This window comes from Oncorhynchus gorbuscha, linkage group LG19, assembly GCF_021184085.1.
Source record: "Oncorhynchus gorbuscha isolate QuinsamMale2020 ecotype Even-year linkage group LG19, OgorEven_v1.0, whole genome shotgun sequence".
Taxonomy (NCBI): Eukaryota; Metazoa; Chordata; class Actinopteri; order Salmoniformes; family Salmonidae; genus Oncorhynchus; species Oncorhynchus gorbuscha.
The window spans coordinates 1535620-1555861 of record NC_060191.1 but is presented as its reverse complement, the minus strand read 5'-3'; the positions used below and the strand labels follow the sequence as shown (position 1 = coordinate 1555861).

The 20242-nt window shown below is 47.8% G+C and overlaps 1 protein-coding gene across 1 annotated transcript in view; it reads left to right on the top strand.

Annotated features, from left to right (window-relative positions):
* Positions 1–18552, top strand: part of LOC124005508 (toll-like receptor 12) — a 31374-nt gene extending 12822 nt beyond the window's left edge. The window contains exons 5-13 of the mRNA XM_046314845.1: positions 11972–12188; positions 12343–12510; positions 12604–12909; positions 13555–13815; positions 15946–16134; positions 16388–16828; positions 16976–17184; positions 17328–17445; positions 18414–18552. Of these exons, the coding sequence (XP_046170801.1) occupies positions 11972–12188; positions 12343–12510; positions 12604–12909; positions 13555–13815; positions 15946–16134; positions 16388–16828; positions 16976–17184; positions 17328–17445; positions 18414–18437 (1933 nt within the window). The 3' untranslated portion in view covers positions 18438–18552. The remainder of the gene's footprint in view (positions 1–11971; positions 12189–12342; positions 12511–12603; positions 12910–13554; positions 13816–15945; positions 16135–16387; positions 16829–16975; positions 17185–17327; positions 17446–18413) is intronic.
* Positions 18553–20242: the final 1690 nt, after the last annotated feature.

Below are 20242 nucleotides of genomic sequence, written 5' to 3'. Positions count from 1 at the left end.
TCAATATTTTATTTTTTCAAAAAAGACAATACTTTCTTCCTCTTAATGGGGTTATGGCTCCCTCTAATGTTCCACGTGCATACACGCAGTCTGTTATCTGCCATTGTATCTTGACCATTCAATATTCAGACTGGATCCTACTGTAAGAGCGGGGTGGTACCTTTTTCCATGTGTTGAACTCTCCTCCATCTCACTGAGCATAAACAAAAAATATGAACCCTGAACTCGAACTATACTGAACCCAAAAATTAAACATGTAAAAATCCAAAAGGGGGTTTTCCCACTATAGCTAACATACAGGGGATTTCAACTCTCCAATGTAGACTCTTAAGTCCGCATTGCCGCTCAATAGCCTCATCCTTTATATATATGGAAAATAAAATCAATAGAAGAAGATTGAGGCTCTTCCACCTAAAACCAAGCCTGGGCACCAATATGGATTCACACATATCTCAGCCTGAGCTATAGTGGCTATTACTTTAGCAAGAAAAATAATAAAGATATGAATATTACTGAGCTGGAGTACGTGAGGACTCACACCACTGTTTCATGATCAGATTCAACCAAAAATAAGCAAAGTTATTCAATGCTGTGGAGGTGCAGCTTAAAGTTATTTACCCAAGAGAGTCAATAAACACAGCAGCCTCTTCAGGTGTGTAGAGCTTTTTAGGTGATCCATTGACCATAATCTTCAATGTGGCCGGGTACAACAGTGCGTAGTCCATCTTCATTCTCCTGAGTCGAGCCTTCGCCTCATCAAACGCTTTGCGTCTTCGTACAACCGCTGTGGAGTAATCATTGAAGAATGAGACCTTTGGACCTTTATGTTGACTACCAACAGAGCCGATGTTTCTAGCCGCATCCATGACGCGCTGCTTGTCGGTGAAGTTGTGGAACTTTATAACCACCGGCCGTGGGCGCTGATTGGGGCCCGGTATCGGTGCTTGAGAGCGATGGGCTCTGTCCAGCTTCACACGACCAGCCTTAGTGTCCATTTGTAGGTAGCCAGGGATCCATTCCTCAAAGAATTTTACTGAACGTGTCCCTTCAGAATTTTCCGGGAGTCCCACAACACGAATATTGCATCTGCGTCCTCGATTATCCAAGTCGTCAATGTGCTCCGCCATTTCGCGCACCTGTTTCTCAGCTTGTAACGCCAGGGTAGTGGGTTCGATCCCCGGGACCACCCATACGTAGAATGTATGCACACATGACTGTAAGTCGCTTTGGATAAAAGCGTCTGCTAAATGGCATATATTATTATTATTATTAAGTGCTTTTATCTTAGCGTCCATAGATGTAGTTGAAGTTTCCACTGCAGCAATTCTTCCTTCCGCCTCAACAACACGTTTCACAACGCTCTGTATTTCAGCTGAATGGCTTGCTATTGCTTCCAAGACCGTTCTTATCTTAGCATCGATCACTTTAGTAATGTTATCAGTCATCTTTTGAATTATCAGGTCCATTGTGCCTGGGTCCGCAATGGTTTTAGCTTCGCTAACATTAGCTAGCTCCTCGTGCACATCCACAGGGGGTGGTGGTTTTGGTCGACTTCTTAGTAGTTCTATTGGGCATGTTGTCAGAGATTTTTGCGAAATAGTCGTCAAGACTCATTATATGGTAACTTATTTAGCCAATTCTACCACTTTTTCAAGCTAGGAGATTAATGTAAGAATATAAATTTACGAATGCCACGAGAGCTCGCTGAAACACCGTGTTCTCTCTACGGCGCCATTTTGTTCCCCCTCAATTCCCATTATTAAAGTGGCTGGAGTTGGGTCAGTGTCAATGACAGTGTGTTGGCAGCAGCCACTCAATGTTAGTGGTGGCTGTTTAACAGTCTGATGGCCTTGAGATAGAAGCTGTTTTTCAGTCTCTCGGTCCCAGCTTTGATGCACCTGTACTGACCTCGCCTTCTGGATGATAGCGGGGTGAACAGGCAGTGGTTCGGGTGGTTGATGTCCTTGATGATCTTTATGGCCTTCCTGTAACATCGGGTGGTGTAGGTGTCCTGGAGGGCAGGTAGTTTGCCCCCGGTGATGCGTTGTGCAGTCCTCACTACCCTCTGGAGAGCCTTACGGTTGAGGGCGGAGCAGTTGCCGTACCAGGCGGTGATACAGCCCGCCAGGATGCTCTCGATTGTGCATCTGTAGAAGTTTGTGAGTGCTTTTGGTGACAAGCGAAATTTCTTCAGCCTCCTGAGGTTGAAGAGGCGCTGCTGCGCCTTCTTCACGACGCTGTCAGTGTGAGTGGACCAATTCATTTTGTCTTTGATGTGTATGCCGAGGAACTTAAAACTTGCTACCCTCTCCACTACTGTTCCATCGATGTGGATGGGGGGGTGTTCCTTCTGCTGTTTCCTGAAGTCCACAATCATCTCCTTAGTTTTGTTGACGTTGAGTGTGAGGTTATTTTCCTGACACCACACTCCGAGGGCCCTCACCTCCTCCCTGTAGGCCGTCTCGTCGTTGTTGGTAATCAAGCTTACCACTGTTGTGTCGTCTGCAAATTTGATGATTGAGTTGGAGGCGTGCGTGGCCACGCAGTCGTGGGTGAACAGGGAGTACAGGAGAGGGCTCAGAACGCACCCTTGTGGGGCCCCCGTGTTGAGGATCAGCGGGGAGGAGATGTTGTTGCCTACCCTCACCACCTGGGGGCGGCCCGTCAAGAAGTCCAGTACCCAGTTGCACAGGGCGGGGTCGAGACCCAGGGTCTCGAGCTTGATGACGAGCTTGGAGGGTACTATGGTGTTGAATGCCGAGCTTGTAGTCGATGAACAGCATTCTCACATAGGTATTCCTCTTGTCCAGGTGGGTTAGGGCAGTGTGCAGTGTGGTTGAGATTGCATCGTCTGTGGACCTATTTGGGCGGTAAGCAAATTGGAGTGGGTCTAGGGTGTCAGGTAGGGTGGAGGTGATATGGTCCTTGACTAGTCTCTCAAAGCACTTCATGATGACGGAAGTGAGTGCTACGGGGCGGTAGTCGTTTAGCTCAGTTACCTTAGCTTTCTTGGGAACAGGAACAATGGTGGCCCTCTTGAAGCATGTGGGAACAGCAGACTGGTATAGGGATTGATTGAATATGTCCGTAAACACACCGGCCAGCTGGTCTGCGCATGCTCTGAGGGCGCGGCTGGGGATGCCGTCTGGGCCTGCAGCCTTGCGAGGGTTAACACGTTTAAATGTCTTACTCACCTCGGCTGCAGTGAAGGAGAGACCGCATGTTTTCGTTGCAGGCCGTGTCAGTGGCACTGTATTGTCCTCAAAGCGGGCAAAAAAAGTTATTTAGTCTGCCTGGGAGCAAGACATCCTGGTCCGTGACTGGGCTGGGTTTCTTCTTGTAGTCCGTGATTGACTGTAGACCCTGCCACATGCCTCTTGTGTCTGAGCCATTGAATTGAGATTCCACTTTGTCTCTGTACTGATGCTTAGCTTGTTTAATAGCCTTGCGGAGGGAATAGCTGCATTGTTTATATTCGGACATGTTACCAGACACCTTGCCCTGATTAAAAGCAGTGCTTCGCGCATTCAGTTTCACGCGAATGCTGCCATCAATCCATGGTTTCTGGTTTGGGAATGTTTTTATCGTTGCTATGGGAATGACATCTTCGACGCACGTTCTAATGAACTCGCACACCGAATCAGCGTATTCGTCAATATTTCCATCTGACGCAATACGAAACATATCCCAGTCCACGTGATGAAAGCAGTCTTGGAGTGTAGAGTCAGCTTGGTCTGACCAGCGTTGGACAGACCTCAGCGTGGGAGCCTCTTGTTTTAGCTTCTGCCTGTAGGCAGGGATCAGCAAAATGGAGTCGTGGTCAGCTTTCCCGAAAGGGGGGCGGGGCAGGGCCTTATATGCATCGCGGAAGTTAGAGTAACAATGATCCAAGGTTTTACCACCCCTGGTTGCGCAATCGATATGCTGATAAAATTTAGGGAGTCTTGTTTTCAGATTAGCTTTGTTAAAATCCCCAGCTACAATGAATGCAGCCTCCGGATAAATGGTTTCCAGTTTGCAAAGAGTTAAATAAAGTTCGTTCAGAGCCATCGATGTGTCTGCTTGGGGGGGGATATATACGGCTGTGATTATAATCGAAGAGAATTCTCTTGGAAGATAATGCGGTCTACATTTGATTGTGAGGAATTCTAAATCAGGTGAACAGAAGGATTTGAGTTCCTGTATGTTTCCTTCATCACACCATGTCCCGTTAGTCATGAGGCATACGCCCCCGCCACTCTTCTTACCAGAGAGATGTATGTTTGTGTCGGCGCGATGCGTGAAGAAACCAGTTGGCTGCACCGCATCGGATAGCGTCTTCCCAGTGAGCCATGTTTCTGTGAAGCAGAGAACGTTGCAGTCTCTGATGTCCCTCTGGAATGCCACCCTTGCTCGGATTTCGTCAACCTTGTTGTCGAGAGACTGGACATTGGCAAGAAGAATGCTGGGAAGTGGTGCGCGATGTGCCCTTTTTCGGAGTCTGACCAGAACACCGCCTCGTTTCCCTCTTTTTCGGAGTCGTTTTTTTGGGTCGCTGCATGCGATCCATTCCGACTCTGTCTCCCCCCCCCCCCCTCACAACGCTGGTCTCCTCTGTTGTTATAATCTGTGCATAGTCACTTTAATAACTCTACCTACACCAAGTCACTACATTTCATTATATTTCATTATAGCACAACGGTTTGATTTGTCTAATCTTAGCAATTTCTTCTCAGCTAGCTACATAGCCGTCTTTGTATCAAAGATAATTGCGTAATTATCGTATTTCGCCGTCCTAACGTAGTCTTCACTAGCCAGCTAGCTAACGTCCACTGATTAGCTGCACTGGAGATACTATTACACTCAACTGAACGACTTGATTAGTGTAGTGTTAGCTAGCTACATAGCTGTCTTTGCTGTCTTCGTATCTTCGTTCCAAGATAATTGTGTTGTTTAGGTTTAGAGTGTGTAGTCTTAGAGTGATTATCTTAATTTACCGAGGTTAGCTAGCCAGCTATTTGTCGTCCTTAACGTAGGAGACTCTGCTAGCTAGCCAACAGCTAGCCAACGCTAGCCAACAGCTAGCCAACGCTAGCCAACGTCTACTGAATAGAACTCAACAACCCGGTTGCATTCACAGGTAGTATCACATTTTCATTTCATTTCATTACAGTACAACGGTTTGATTTGTTTGATCGTAGCTAGCTACATAGCTAGCTACATAGCCGTCTTTGTATCAAAGATAATTGTGTAGTCTAGAGCGATTTTCTAGGTTAGCTAGCCAGCTATTGTCGTTCTTTTAACGCAACGTAACGTAAACAACACTACTAGCTAGCCAGCTAGCCCCCGAATAGCAGCACTGCAGAAACTATTACACTCAACGGAACGACTTGATTAGTGTAGTGTCAACAACGCACCCACTGCCAGCTAGCCTACTTCAGCAGTACTGTATCATTTTAATCATTTTAGTCAATAAGATTCTTGCTACGTAGCTTAACTTTCTGAACATTCGAGACGTGTAGTCCACTTGTCATTCCAATCTCATTTGCATTAGCGTAGCCTCTTCTGTAGCCTGTCAACTATGTGTCTGTTTATCCCTGTTCTCTCCTCTCTGCACAGACCATACAAACGCTCCACACCGCGTGGCCGCGGCCACCCTAATCTGGTGGTCCCAGCGCGCACGACCCACGTGGAGTTCTAGTTCTCCGGTAGCCTCTGGAACTGCCGATCTGCGGTCAACAAGGCAGAGTTCATCTCAGCCTATGCCTCCCTCCAGTCTCTCGACTTCTTGGCACTAACGGAAACATGGATCACCACAGACAACACTGCTACTCCTACTGCTCTCTCTTCGTCCGCCCACGTGTTCTCGCACACCCCGAGAGCTTCTGGTCAGCGGGGTGGTGGCACCGGGATCCTCATCTCTCCCAAGTGGTCATTCTCTCTTTCTCCCCTTACCCATCTGTCTATCGCCTCCTTTGAATTCCATGCTGTCACAGTTACCAGCCCTTTCAAGCTTAACATCCTTATCATTTATCGCCCTCCAGGTTCCCTCAGGTTCCCTAAGCTCCTTTCCTGAGGACGGCTCACCTCTCACAGTTCTGGGCGACTTTAACCTCCCCACGTCTACCTTTGACTCATTCCTCTCTGCCTCCTTCTTTCCACTCCTCTCCTCTTTTGACCTCACCCTCTCACCTTCCCCCCCTACTCACAAGGCAAGCAATACGCTCAACCTCATCTTTACTAGATGATGTTCTTCCACTAACCTCATTGCAACTCCCCTCCAAGTCTCCGACCACTACCTTGTATCCTTTTCCCTCTCGCTCTCATCCAACACCTCCCACACTGCCCCTACTCGGATGGTATCGCGCCGTCCCAACCTTCGCTCTCTCTCCCCCGCTACTCTCTCCTCTTCCATCCTATCATCTCTTCCCTCCGCTCAAACCTTCTCCAACCTATCTCCTGATTCTGCCTCCTCAACCCTCCTCTCCACCCTCTCTGCATCCTTTGACTCTCTATGTCCCCTATCCTCCAGGCCGGCTCGGTCCTCCCCTCCCGCTCCGTGGCTCGATGACTCATTGCGAGCTCACAGAACAGGGCTCCGGGCAGCCGAGCGGAAATGGAGGAAAACTCGCCTCCCTGCGGACCTGGCATCCTTTCACTCCCTCCTCTCTACATTTTCCTCCTCTGTCTCTGCTGCTATAGCCACTTTCTACCACGCTAAATTCCAAGCATCTGCCTCTAACCCTAGGAAGCTCTTTGCCACCTTCTCCTCCCTCCTGAATCCTCCTCCCCCTCCTCCCTCTCTGCAGACGACTTCGTCAACCATTTTGAAAAGAAGGTCGACGACATCCGATCCTCGTTTGCTAAGTCAAACGACACCGCTGGTTCTGCTCACACTGCCCTACCCTGTGCTCTGACCTCTTTCTCCCCTCTCTCTCCAGATGAAATCTCGCGTCTTGTGACGGCCGGCCGCCCAACAACCTGCCCGCTTGACCCTATCCCCTCCCCTCTTCTCCAGACCATTTCCGGAGACCTTCTCCCTTACCTCACCTCGCTCATCAACTCATCCCTGACCGCTGGCTACGTCCCTTCCGTCTTCAAGAGAGCGAGAGTTGCACCCCTTCTGAAAAAACCTACACTCGATCCCTCCGATGTCAACAATTACAGACCAGTATCCCTTCTTTCTTTTCTCTCCAATGCTCTTGAACGTGCCGTCCTTGGCCAGCTCTCCCGCTATCTCTCTCTGAATGACCTTCTTGATCCAAATCAGTCAGGTTTCAAGACTAGTCATTCAACTGAGACTGCTCTCCTCTGTATCACGGAGGCGCTCCGCACTGCTAAAGCTAACTCTCTCTCCTCTGCTCTCATCCTTCTAGATCTATCGGCTGCCTTCGATACTGTGAACCATCAGATCCTCCTCTCCACCCTCTCCGAGTTGGGCATCTCCGGCGCGGCCCACGCTTGGATTGCGTCCTACCTGACAGGTCGCTCCTACCAGGTGGCGTGGCGAGAATCTGTCTCCTCACCACGCGCTCTCACCACTGGTGTCCCCCAGGGCTCTGTTCTAGGCCCTCTCCTATTCTCGCTATACACCAAGTCACTTGGCTCTGTCATAACCTCACATGGTCTCTCCTATCATTGCTATGCAGACGACACACAACTAATCTTCTCCTTTCCCCCTTCTGATGACCAGGTGGCGAATCGTATCTCTGCATGTCTGGCAGACATATCAGTGTGGATGACGGATCACCACCTCAAGCTGAACCTCGGCAAGACAGAGCTGCTCTTCCGCCCGGGGAAGGACTGCCCGTTCCATGATCTCGCCATCACGGTTGACAACTCCATTGTGTCCTCCTCCCAGAGCGCTAAGAACCTTGGCGTGATCCTGGACAACACCCTGTCGTTCTCAACCAACATCAAGGCGGTGGCCCGTTCCTGTAGGTTCATGCTCTACAACATCCGCAGAGTACGACCCTGCCTCACACAGGAAGCGGCGCAGGTCCTAATCCAGGCACTTGTCATCTCCCGTCTGGACTACTGCAACTCGCTGTTGGCTGGGCTCCCTGCCTGTGCCATTAAACCCCTTCAACTCATCCAGAACGCCGCAGCCCGTCTGGTGTTCAACCTTCCCAAGTTCTCTCACGTCACCCCGCTCCTCCGTTCTCTCCACTGGCTTCCAGTTGAAGCTCGCATCCGCTACAAGACCATGGTGCTTGCCTACGGAGCTGTGAGGGGAACGACACCTCAGTACCTCCAGGCTCTGATCAGGCCCTACACCCAAACAAGGGCACTGCGTTCATCCACCTCTGGCCTGCTCGCCTCCCTACCACTGAGGAAGTACAGCTCCCGCTCAGCCCAGTCAAAACTGTTCGCTGCTCTGGCCCCCCAATGGTGGAACAAACTCCCTCACGACGCCAGGACAGCGGAGTCAATCACCACCTTCCGGAGACACCTGAAACCCCACCTCTTTAAGGAATACCTAGGATAGGATAAGTATTCCCTCTCACCCCCCTTTAAGATTTAGATGTACTATTGTAAAGTGACTGTTCCACTGGATGTCATAAGGTGAATGCACCAATTTGTAAGTCGCTCTGGATAAGAGCGTCTGCTAAATGACTTAAATGTAAATGTAAATGTAAATGTACATGTACATGTTACCTCAATTACCTCAACTAACCGGCGCGCCCACACATTGACTCTGTACCAGAACCCCCTGTATATAGCCCACACATTGACTCTGTACCAGTACCCCCTGTATATAGCCCACACATTGACTCTGTACCAGTACCCCCTGTATATAGCCTCCACATTGACTCTGTACCAGTACCCCCTGTATGTAGCCTCCACATTGACTCTGTACCGGTACCCCCTGTATATAGTCTCCACATTGACTCTGTACCAGTACCCCCTGTATATAGCCTCCACATTGACTCTGTACCAGAACTCCCTGTATATAGTCTCCACATTGACTCTGTACCGGTACCCCCTGTATATAGCCTCCACATTGACTCTGTACCAGTACCCCCTGTATATAGCCCACACATTGACTCTGTACCAGTACCCCCTGTATATAGTCTCCACATTGACTCTGTACCAGTACCCCCTGTATATAGCCTCCACATTGACTCTGTACCAGTACCCCCTGTATATAGCCTCCACATTGACTCTGTACCAGTACCCCCTGTATATAGTCTCCACATTGACTCTGTACCGGTAACCCCTGTATATAGCCTCCACATTGACTCTGTACCGGTACCCCCTGTATATAGTCTCCACATTGACTCTGTACCGGTACCCCCTGTATATAGCCTCCACATTGACTCTGTACCAGTACCCCCTGTATATAGCCTCCACATTGACTCTGTACCAGAACTCCCTGTATATAGCCTCCACATTGACTCTGTACCAGTACCCCCTGTATATAGCCTCCACATTGACTCTGTACCAGAACTCCCTGTATATAGTCTCCACATTGACTCTGTACCGGTACCCCCTGTATATAGCCTCCACATTGACTCTGTACCAGTACCCCTGTATATAGCCTCCACATTGACTCTGTACCAGAACTCCTGTATATAGTCTCCACATTGACTCTGTACCAGAACTCCCTGTATATAGCCTCCACATTGACTCTGTACCAGAACTCCCTGTATATAGTCTCCACATTGACTCTGTACCAGTACTCCTGTATATAGCCTCCACATTGACTCTGTACCAGTACCCCCTGTATATAGCCCACACATTGACTCTGTACCAGTACCCCCTGTATATAGCCTCCACATTGACTCTGTACCAGAAATCCCTGTATATAGTCTCCACATTGACTCTGTACCAGTACCCCCTGTATATAGCCTCCACATTGACTCTGTACCAGTACCCCCTGTATATAGCCTCCACATTGACTCTGTACCAGAACTCCCTGTATATAGCCTCCACATTGACTCTGTACCAGTACCCCCTGTATATAGCCTCCACATTGACTCTGTACCAGAACTCCCTGTATATAGTCTCCACATTGACTCTGTACCGGTACCCCCTGTATATAGCCTCCACATTGACTCTGTACCAGTACCCCCTGTATATAGCCTCCACATTGACTCTGTACCAGAACTCCCTGTATATAGTCTCCACATTGACTCTGTACCAGAACTCCCTGTATATAGCCTCCACATTGACTCTGTACCAGAACTCCCTGTATATAGTCTCCACATTGACTCTGTACCAGTACTCCCTGTATATAGCCTCCACATTGACTCTGTACCAGTACCCCCTGTATATAGCCTCCACATTGACTCTGTACCGGTACCCCCTGTATATAGCCTCCACATTGACTCTGTACCAGTACCCCCTGTATATAGCCTCCACATTGACTCTGTACCAGAACTCCCTGTATATAGCCTCCACATTGACTCTGTACCAGTACCCCCTGTATATAGCCTCCACATTGACTCTGTACCAGAACTCCCTGTATATAGTCTCCACATTGACTCTGTACCGGTACCCCCTGTATATAGCCTCCACATTGACTCTGTACCAGTACCCCCTGTATATAGCCTCCACATTGACTCTGTACCAGAACTCCCTGTATATAGTCTCCACATTGACTCTGTACCAGAACTCCCTGTATATAGCCTCCACATTGACTCTGTACCAGAACTCCCTGTATATAGTCTCCACATTGACTCTGTACCAGTACTCCCTGTATATAGCCTCCACATTGACTCTGTACCAGTACCCCCTGTATATAGCCCACACATTGACTCTGTACCAGTACCCCCTGTATATAGCCTCCACATTGACTCTGTACCAGAAATCCCTGTATATAGTCTCCACATTGACTCTGTACCAGTACCCCCTGTATATAGCCTCCACATTGACTCTGTACCAGTACCCCCTGTATATAGCCTCCACATTGACTCTGTACCAGAACTCCCTGTATATAGCCTCCACATTGACTCTGTACCAGTACCCCCTGTATATAGCCTCCACATTGACTCTGTACCAGAACTCCCTGTATATAGTCTCCACATTGACTCTGTACCGGTACCCCTGTATATAGCCTCCACATTGACTCTGTACCAGTACCCCCTGTATATAGCCTCCACATTGACTCTGTACCAGAACTCCTGTATATAGTCTCCACATTGACTCTGTACCAGAACTCCTGTATATAGCCTCCACATTGACTCTGTACCAGAACTCCCTGTATATAGTCTCCACATTGACTCTGTACCAGTACTCCCTGTATATAGCCTCCACATTGACTCTGTACCAGTACCCCCTGTATATAGCCCACACATTGACTCTGTACCAGTACCCCCTGTATATAGCCTCCACATTGACTCTGTACCAGAAATCCCTGTATATAGTCTCCACATTGACTCTGTACCAGTACTCCCTGTATATAGCCTCCACATTGACTCTGTACCAGTACCCCCTGTATATAGTCTCCACATTGACTCTGTACCAGATCTCCCTGTATATAGCCTCCACATTGACTCTGTACCAGTACCCCCTGTATATAGCCTCCACATTGACTCTGTACCAGTACCCCCTGTATATAGCCTCCACATTGACTCTGTACCAGTACCCCCTGTATAGTCTCACTATTGTTATTGTACTGTTGTCTTTAATTACTTGTTACTTTAATTTCTTATTCATATTATTTTTTAACTGTATTGTTGGTTAGGGGCTCGGATGTAAACATTTCACTGTAAGGTCTACACCTGTTATATTCGCCGCATGTGACTAAACAATTTGATTTGGAAGCGACTTACAGTCATGCGTTCATACATTTTATGTATGGGTGGTCCCAGGAATGGAATCCACTATCCTGCCGTTACTAGTGCCATGCTCTACCTACTGAGCTACAGCACTCCAATTGATCTTTTGAATGTGAAAATTAATTCCCATGTCTATGAACAACAAATGAGCACAGGAACAGATCTGTCAACCAGGCTAATGTTGTAATATGCTAACCCTGACTCTGTAGGTGTGGTCCTGGTCTGAGGCAGCTGTCTGTGACTTCTGAGGATCTGTCTGGTATGGATCTGGGGTTCTGGACTGGTACCGGTCGGATACAGGGTCTGATGATGGTCCTGACCAAGCTGACCAATGCCTCGTTCTGCTCAGCAGGGGGAGGGAGGGTGTGGAACCTCACCTCTCTCATTCTCCATGAGAACCACCTCACTGAGATCACCACTGATCAGGTCAGTCAGTCTGTCACTTCTGTTTAATGTCTATACCTCAATTAACTGAGATACAATAACTTTGCTGACAAATGTATTTGACTTGAGATATTTGTATGATGTCATATAAAATCCGTATGGCGATGAGTATGATGTTTGTCATGATCATTCTCAGTTCTCCTGTATGCCCCTGCTGGAGCGTTTGGATCTGAGTGGGAACCATATCTCCTCCCTGGCCCACCGGGCTCTCCAGGGGATGCCGCTCCTCCGCGTCCTCGACCTCACCCACAACAAAATCTCCATGCTGGGAGAAGACGACTTTGAGGGTCTGCCTGCTCTAGAGGTCAGATCAGAATATTTGTGTTGATGTGGTAACTGCTATATGTTTGGAGGGGAAACAGATTTTGGTAATCAATTATTGATGATGTGACTGTAGGTTCTCCTCCTGGAAGGGAACAAGATCTCAGGGGGCATCGCTCATGGGGTGTTCCGTAGACAGCATCGACTCCAAGACCTCAGCCTGGGAGAGATAGACATTATCTACCAGCTCTACCTCAACATGCTGTTCCTGGGCTTCCCCACCAAGCTCCAGCACCTCCTCATCGACACAGGCCCAGGAACCTACCTCACCGTAGGCCATGTTCCCGCCCCTGAGTTCCCCATGGTCCTGGAACTCAGAGGGAAGATGATCCAGTCCTCTGACTGTGAAAACAACATGTTCCCCATGGTCCGAGAGCTGAAGGTGGGCCAGGATGAGGAGTTACTCTGTGTTGTATCTCAATGTGATGTCTAGCAGTAATCTTCAACCATGGTCCTGGCGAAAGTAAAGGTGTGCAGGCTATTGCTCCATCCTCCAGTACTAACACACTTCCCACTGGGCAAAAACTAATTGAATCAATGTTCTTTCCACATCATTTAAATCAACAACAATACATCTGTGATGACGATGAAATAAAGTGGAAAACTGATTGGATTTGCAAAAAGTCATCAACCTAAGAACATTTCGTATTTTCTTCACCAAACCTTTAACCTAAATCTAATGACGTGGTGACATTTGTTGTTGATTTCATGTTCAATTCACATTAGTTGACAACTCAACCAAATGATGTCTGTGCCCAGTGGGTTGGTTCACCTGATCAACTTATGTGAAGCTGTGGTTCCACAGGACCAGGATTGAAGAACACTGCTTTATAGCTAAGCAGCAGATCTTGTACAGGAAAATGAATCATACTGGTAGCTAGCCAGATAAGTTTCTGCTACCGCCAATGCATGTTATTGTCATGCCTCAACGACGTTGTGCTGAAGGACTTGGCTGCAGCAGACACTGATCTGGCTAGCTAACAGTAATTGTCCTGTAATCTTAGTAATACACATATTCTGAAAATAGGTGGGCGAGGGGACAAAATTTGACTGCAACAACATTTTCCTGGCCCCCTACTTCCTCAACCTGGAGTCGTTTGAGTTCTCAGCCAACCCTGAGAAGTTTTCCACCCCCTACACCACCATCAACCAGCTTCGAAAGCTGAAGAGGCTCAAACTGACCAACCTCAACTTCTCCAACCACACAGACCCCAGTGTTACCTTCAGGAACCTGACGGAGCTCAGGAGCCTAGTGCTGATCAACTGTCGACTCAACTTCCTCACCAGGGTACTAACTAGCTATTGGTCCATCAATCGAATCATTCATTGATTGATCGTTTTTCCAACCGCTTTTAGTTTCATGCCTACTGATAATGACCCTTGTGTCTCTACCTTGACATCCTTAGATCCTTCTAGTGATGGCATCACGTGTTACTGCCAATGCTGTCTTCCACATTACTGTAGCTCTCAATTCAAAGGGCTTTTTTGGCATAGGAAACATATGTTTACATTGCCAAAGCAAGTGAAATAGATAATAAACAATAAAAAATTAACAGTAAACATTACACTCACAAAAGTTTCAAAGACATAGAGACATTTCAAATGTCATATTATGGCTAAATATAGTGTTATAACGATGTACAAATAGTTAAAGAACAAAAGGGAATATAAATAAACAAATATGGGTTGTACAACCCCTTTTCTTGTGGAAACAGAAATCTTGCTGCTGTGATGGCACACTGTGGGCAGTGTCTCCACTTGAGAACCAGGTCTGCCTATGGCGTCCTCTCAATAGCAAGGCTATGCTCACTGAGTCTGTACATAGTCAAAGCTTCATTTCATTTTGGTACAGTCACAGTGGTCAGGTATTCTGCCACTGTGTACAGTCTGTTTAGGGCCAAATAGCATTCCAGTTTTTTGGTATATTCTTACCATTGTATCAAGTAATTTTATTTTTGTTTTCTCGTGATTTGGTTGGGTCTAATTGTGCTGTTGTCCTGGGGCTCTGTAGGGTGTGTTTGTGTTTGTGAACAGAGCCCCAGGACCAGCTTGCTTAGGGGACTCTGGGTTACTTTCTCTGTCGGGTGTGTTTGTGAACAGAGCCCCAGGACCAGCTTGCTTAGGGGATTCTGGGTTACTTTCTCTGTAGGGTGTGTTTGTGTTTGTGAACAGAACCCCAGGATCAGCTTGCTTAGGGGACTCTGGGTTTCTTTCTCTGTCGGTGTGTTTGTGTTTGTGAACAGAGCCCCAGGACCAGCTTGCTTAGGGGACTCTGGGTTACTTTCTCTGTAGGGTGTGTTTGTGAACAGAGCCCCAGGACCAGCTTGCTTAGGGGACTTTGGGTTACTTTATCTGTAGGGTGTGTTTGTGTTTGTGAACAGAGCCCCAGGACCAGCTTGCTTAGGGGACTCTGGGTTACTTTCTCTGTAGGGTGTGTTTGTGTTTGTGAACAGAGCCCCAGGACCAGCTTGCTTAGGGGACTCTGGGTTACTTTCTCTGTAGGGTGTGTTTGTGAACAGAGCCCCAGGACCAGCTTGCTTAGGGGACTCTGGGTTACTTTCTCTGTAGGGTGTGTTTGTGTTTGTGAACAGAGCCCCAGGACCAGCTTGCTTAGGGGACTCTGGGTTACTTTCTCTGTAGGGTGTGTTTGTGAACAGAGCCCCAGGACCAGCTTGCTTAGGGGACTCTGGGTTACTTTCTCTGTAGGTGATGGCTTTGTTTTGGACGGTTTGGGAATCACTTCCTTTTAGGTTGTTGTGGAATCTCTTTTCTGGATACCAAGAAGTACCAGATCATCAGCAAACAGCACAAATTTGACTTCAGATCTCTCTGTCTCTTTCTCATTACTGTATCTCTATCTCCCTCTGTCTTTACCTCCCTCCCTCACAATGTCATTACTGTATCTCCCTCTCTCCTTCTCATTACTGTATCTCTATCTCCCTCTGTCTTTACCTCCCTCCCTCACAATGTCATTACTGTATCTCCCTCTCTCCTTCTCATTACTGTATCTCTATCTCCCTCTGTCTTTACCTCCCTCCCTCACAATGTCATTACTGTATCTCCCTCTCTCCTTCTCATTACTGTATCTCTATCTCCCTCTGTCTTTCCCTCCCTCCCTCACAATGTCATTACTGTATCTCTATCTCCCTCTGTCTTTACCTCCCTCCCTCACAATGTCATTACTGTATCTCTATCTCCCTCTGTCTTTCCCTCCCTCCCTCACAATGTCATTACTGTATCTCCCTCTCTCCTTCTCATTACTGTATCTCTATCTCCCTCTGTCTTTCCCTCCCTCCCTCACAATGTCATTACTGTATCTCCCTCTCTCTCCTTCTCATTACTGTCTTACTCTCCTTCTCTTTCTTTCTCTCCCTTTCTCTTTTCCTCCCTCTTTCTTTCCCTCCCTTCCTCTCTCCAGTCCATGTTTACAGACCTGGTGTCTCTACGTGTTTTGAGGCTGTACAGTGAGAGCCCTCTGATCCTGTTGGAGGGGGTCTTCATTCCCCTGCTGTCTCTCTCCACCCTGGTCTTTGACCAGGTCGACTTCCGCTGTGACTGCTCCAACGGCTGGCTTCTGGACTGGGCTGACAACTCTCGCAAAACACAGGTAGAACAAGTCCGGTCCAACTAAAGTTCTGATAACATGTTGATTAATTACAGGTAACAGGTTTTTACTAGGGATCGTGTATTTATGTTTGATGATTTCTGGTCTTTAACGGGTGCTGTGAACAACAAATTATATTGATTCGAATCTTTCAACAACAGTAAATTTATAGATTTTTGATAATTGACTATAAGAGGCGAAGTTGATACAGTATATTGATTACAGATGATTAATGATTGATTGGTTATGGACTCAGGTGGTGCTCCTGCAGCGACAGCAGTGCATCTGGCACTACCAACGACTCAACTTCCTGTCCACCATGGAGCGCCTCTGCCAGACCGAAGACGACTTCCTGTCCTACGTCTCCACAACGGCCACTGTGTGCACCCTCCTGTGCTTGGCGCTAGGATACCGCTTCCTCCGCTGGCCCTGTGTCGTTCTATTCTTTCGTCTGAGAGGATGGGTGGAGCGACGTGTGGGGAGGAGGTGGTGGAGGAGGAAGAGGAGGATGGGGGGACAGTGGGAGGACCTGATAGAGGGGGAAGAGGGAGAGGAGAAGGAGGAAGAGGAGGTGAGGTATGATGCGTTTGTGTCGTTCAGCAGTGGTGATGAGGCGTGGGTACTGGGAGAGATGGCCCCGATGCTAGAGGAGGGGGAGCCACGACTACGACTGTGTCTGCACCACCGAGACTTTGAGGTGTGTGTGTGTGCGGGCGAGTGCGCGCTTTGACATGCAAGTGTGTGTGAGAGTAGAGAATATGGGGCTATAATGGTACAAAGTACAACCACAAATACATTAGATTTCATTGATAAACAGCACCCAGCCTGTTGTGTCCTGTCCCAGGTAGGGAAGGGCATCGTGGATAACATCGCTGAGAACATCTACTGCAGCAGGAGGACGGTGTGTGTGTTGACCAGACGCTACCTGAGGAGTGACTGGTGTGGCCTGGAGATGAGAGTGGCCACACACCGCCTGTTGTCTGAGCACAGCCACAGACTCATCCTCATCTTCCTAGAACACATCTCCCCCTTCGAGCTGTCCGCCTTCCACAGGTATCACACCAACTCATCTCTTGAATGGACTGAACTTCGAATGGAATATATTGTATATGAACAGAAATTATATGAACAGTAGTGATATGAACAATAACAAAATGAACAGTAGTGATATGATGTACTGGGTGTTTGTGTTGCAGACTGGCTAAGCTGGCCAGAACCCGGACCTACCTGGACTGGCCCCAGGATGAGGACGAGAGGGTAACGTTCTGGGAGCGTTTACGCCGAAACATCGCAGAGAGAGACGCAGACGAACTGGTGAGAGAAGGGGTCAGATCAGACATTGCAGAGAGAGACGCAGACAAACTGGTGAGAGAAGGGGTGGGATCAGACATCGCAGAGAGAGACGCAGACCAACTGGTGAGAGAAGGGGTCAGATCAGACATCGCAGAGAGAGACGCAGACCAACTGGTGAGAGAAGGGGTCAGATCAGACATCGCAGAGAGAGACGCAGACCAACTGGTGAGAGAAGGGGTCAGATCAGACATCGCATAGAGAGACGCAGACCAACTGGTGAGAGAAGGGGTCAGATCAGACATCGCAGAGAGAGACCCAGACCAACTGGTGAGAGAAGGGGTCAGATCAGACATCGCAGAGAGAGACCCAGACCAACTGGTGAGAGAAGGGGTCAGATCAGACATCGCAGAGAGAGACCCAGACCAACTGGTGAGAGAAGGGGTCAGATCAGACATCGCAGAGAGAGACGCAGACCAACTGGTGAGAGAAGGGGTCAGATCAGACATCGCAGAGAGAGACGCAGACCAACTGGTGAGAGAAGGGGTCAGATCAGACATCGCAGAGAGACACCCAGACCAACTGGTGAGAGAAGGGGTCAGATCAGACATCGCAGAGAGAGACTCAGACCAACTGGTGAGAGAAGGGGTCAGATCAGACATCGCAGAGAGAGACGCAGACCAACTGGTGAGAGAAGGGGTCAGATCAGACATTGCAGAGAGAGACGCAGACCAACTGGTGAGAAGGGGTCAGATCAGACATCGCAGAGAGAGACGCAGACCAACTGGTGAGAGAAGGGGTCAGATCAGACATCGCACCATTTCTCCTGCTGTTCTCATGAAAGTCATCTACCTGAAGTGTAACTACTCCACTGTAATGAGTAACTTTGTAACTCAGTTACACAGAAGGTCAACCTGACCCTAGCACTGTTACAGTATATAACATACTGTATGTGTTTTCAAATGTCCTTTCATTCTATGTTCATTTTGCAGCATGATCCTCCGGAAGCATCCTGAAGTCATCTGCATGTTCCACGTGATGTTCTACGTTTAGAGAGAGAGTTCGCTACTGATCTCCGATTAGGGTGCCGTCAAAGGACTCCTTTCTGGACTTTGTTTTTGCATAATATTTTGACGTTGATTTCTTTGCCTTCCATTTATCAGACGCTCTTATCCAGAGCGACTTACTGGGTTAAGTGCCTTGCTCAAGGCCACGTCGGCATATATTTCACTTAGTCGGCTCTGGGATTTGAACCAGTAACCTTTCTGTTACTGGCCCAATGCTCTTAAACGCTAGGCTACCTTTCCTTTGTCTCCTTTCTTTCATTCACTGATTGTTCAATTAACTGTTCTTGGATCTGTGCTGTGTGTATTTGAGCACAAAGACAACATTAATATGCTAAACATTCTCCCATGGAAACAACACATTTCAATTGGTTAGATATTGTTTCCAGTATATGACCATTTGTTTTAATGTATGTTGCACTCTGTAAATCATTGATGCAATGTGATTTTACAGTAGCTTTATAGTGCAACACTCCTCCCATCTAAAGCAGAGACCCACATAGTATAGCTGCTTTCTCAGCTATACTGACTAAAATGTATGTGTGTGTGTGTGTGTGTGTGTGCATGCTTGCAAGAGTCCTTGTCTGTGTGTGTTTGAAAGTGGTGTATGCTGTCTACCTGCCCTCTCCTCAGTAAGTCCCAGGGCCTGTTGGTTCTAACCCCCTGCAGCAGAAGGACAGTGTCTTGTCATCACTAGAGATCCATTGCTACAGGCTGAGAGATGAGGGTTAATAAGCCATCCTGGTCTGTGTGAGAGCTGCTGACTAATCATGCTAATGATGCATTTCTACAGTGTTGCGTGAATAAATGGGGACGTGTCTTTTTAAGATTTGGAATAGTCTAAACCTTCAGACAAAGCCCTGTGTGTGTGTGTGTGTGTGTGTGTGTGTGTGTGTGTGTGTGTGTGTGTGTGTGTGTGTGTGTGTGTGTGTGTGTGTGTGTGTGTGTGTGTGTGTGTGTGTGTGTGTGTGTGTGTGTGTGTGTGTGTGTGTGTGTGTGTGTGTGTGTTTCATTGTCAAATCCAAAGATAATAGTCGTATTGGACGTGTGTTTTTGTAGTTATATCCTCATCGCTGTGTTTGCTCAATTATTAAACGGACATTCAACTGCAATGGAATGAAACTGCATTTCCTGTGAGTGTGTGAGCATGAATGTATACGTGCATGATGTCACATCAAACCCCTCACTCAGTGGAGTTGGATTCAGACTCCTGTGTCTCATTAGTTGTGAGGTTAATGTCAGATATAGCTGGACTAGGAGAGGAGATGTCATTCATGCCAGAGGGTGGGAATAATCTGCTACCCTTTGACTCTGGTCAGAATGAGAGACTCGCGTAACTACACTCACAATAAAACTGACTTTATAACACTGATGATAGATTTGAATCAAGACAGGCTCAAATCAATAGAATATTCTAAGCCAAAGGGTGAAACATGTAATACACAATCCCTCATTTCTGCTGCTGATGAAGTTGATTTGTCCTGCCCAAAGCTTAGTAAACAAAAAGAGCTGTCCTGAGAGGTTTTAGTATAAGCATAGTGACTTAACATTCATATGGCAGCCAGACAGGAAACCTGAGTGTTGCATCAGCTGATATTTCATCAATGAGATCATCACTCTACGTTAATATGGTGGTCTATTTAGTCCACCAGGTTCTGCACACACTTCCATGATGGCTGCCACACACAAGCTATGCGCTGGTGTTATTGCTGCAACGTCTGTTTTCTGCTTACCCACCAGCCACCACAGCCTCCACC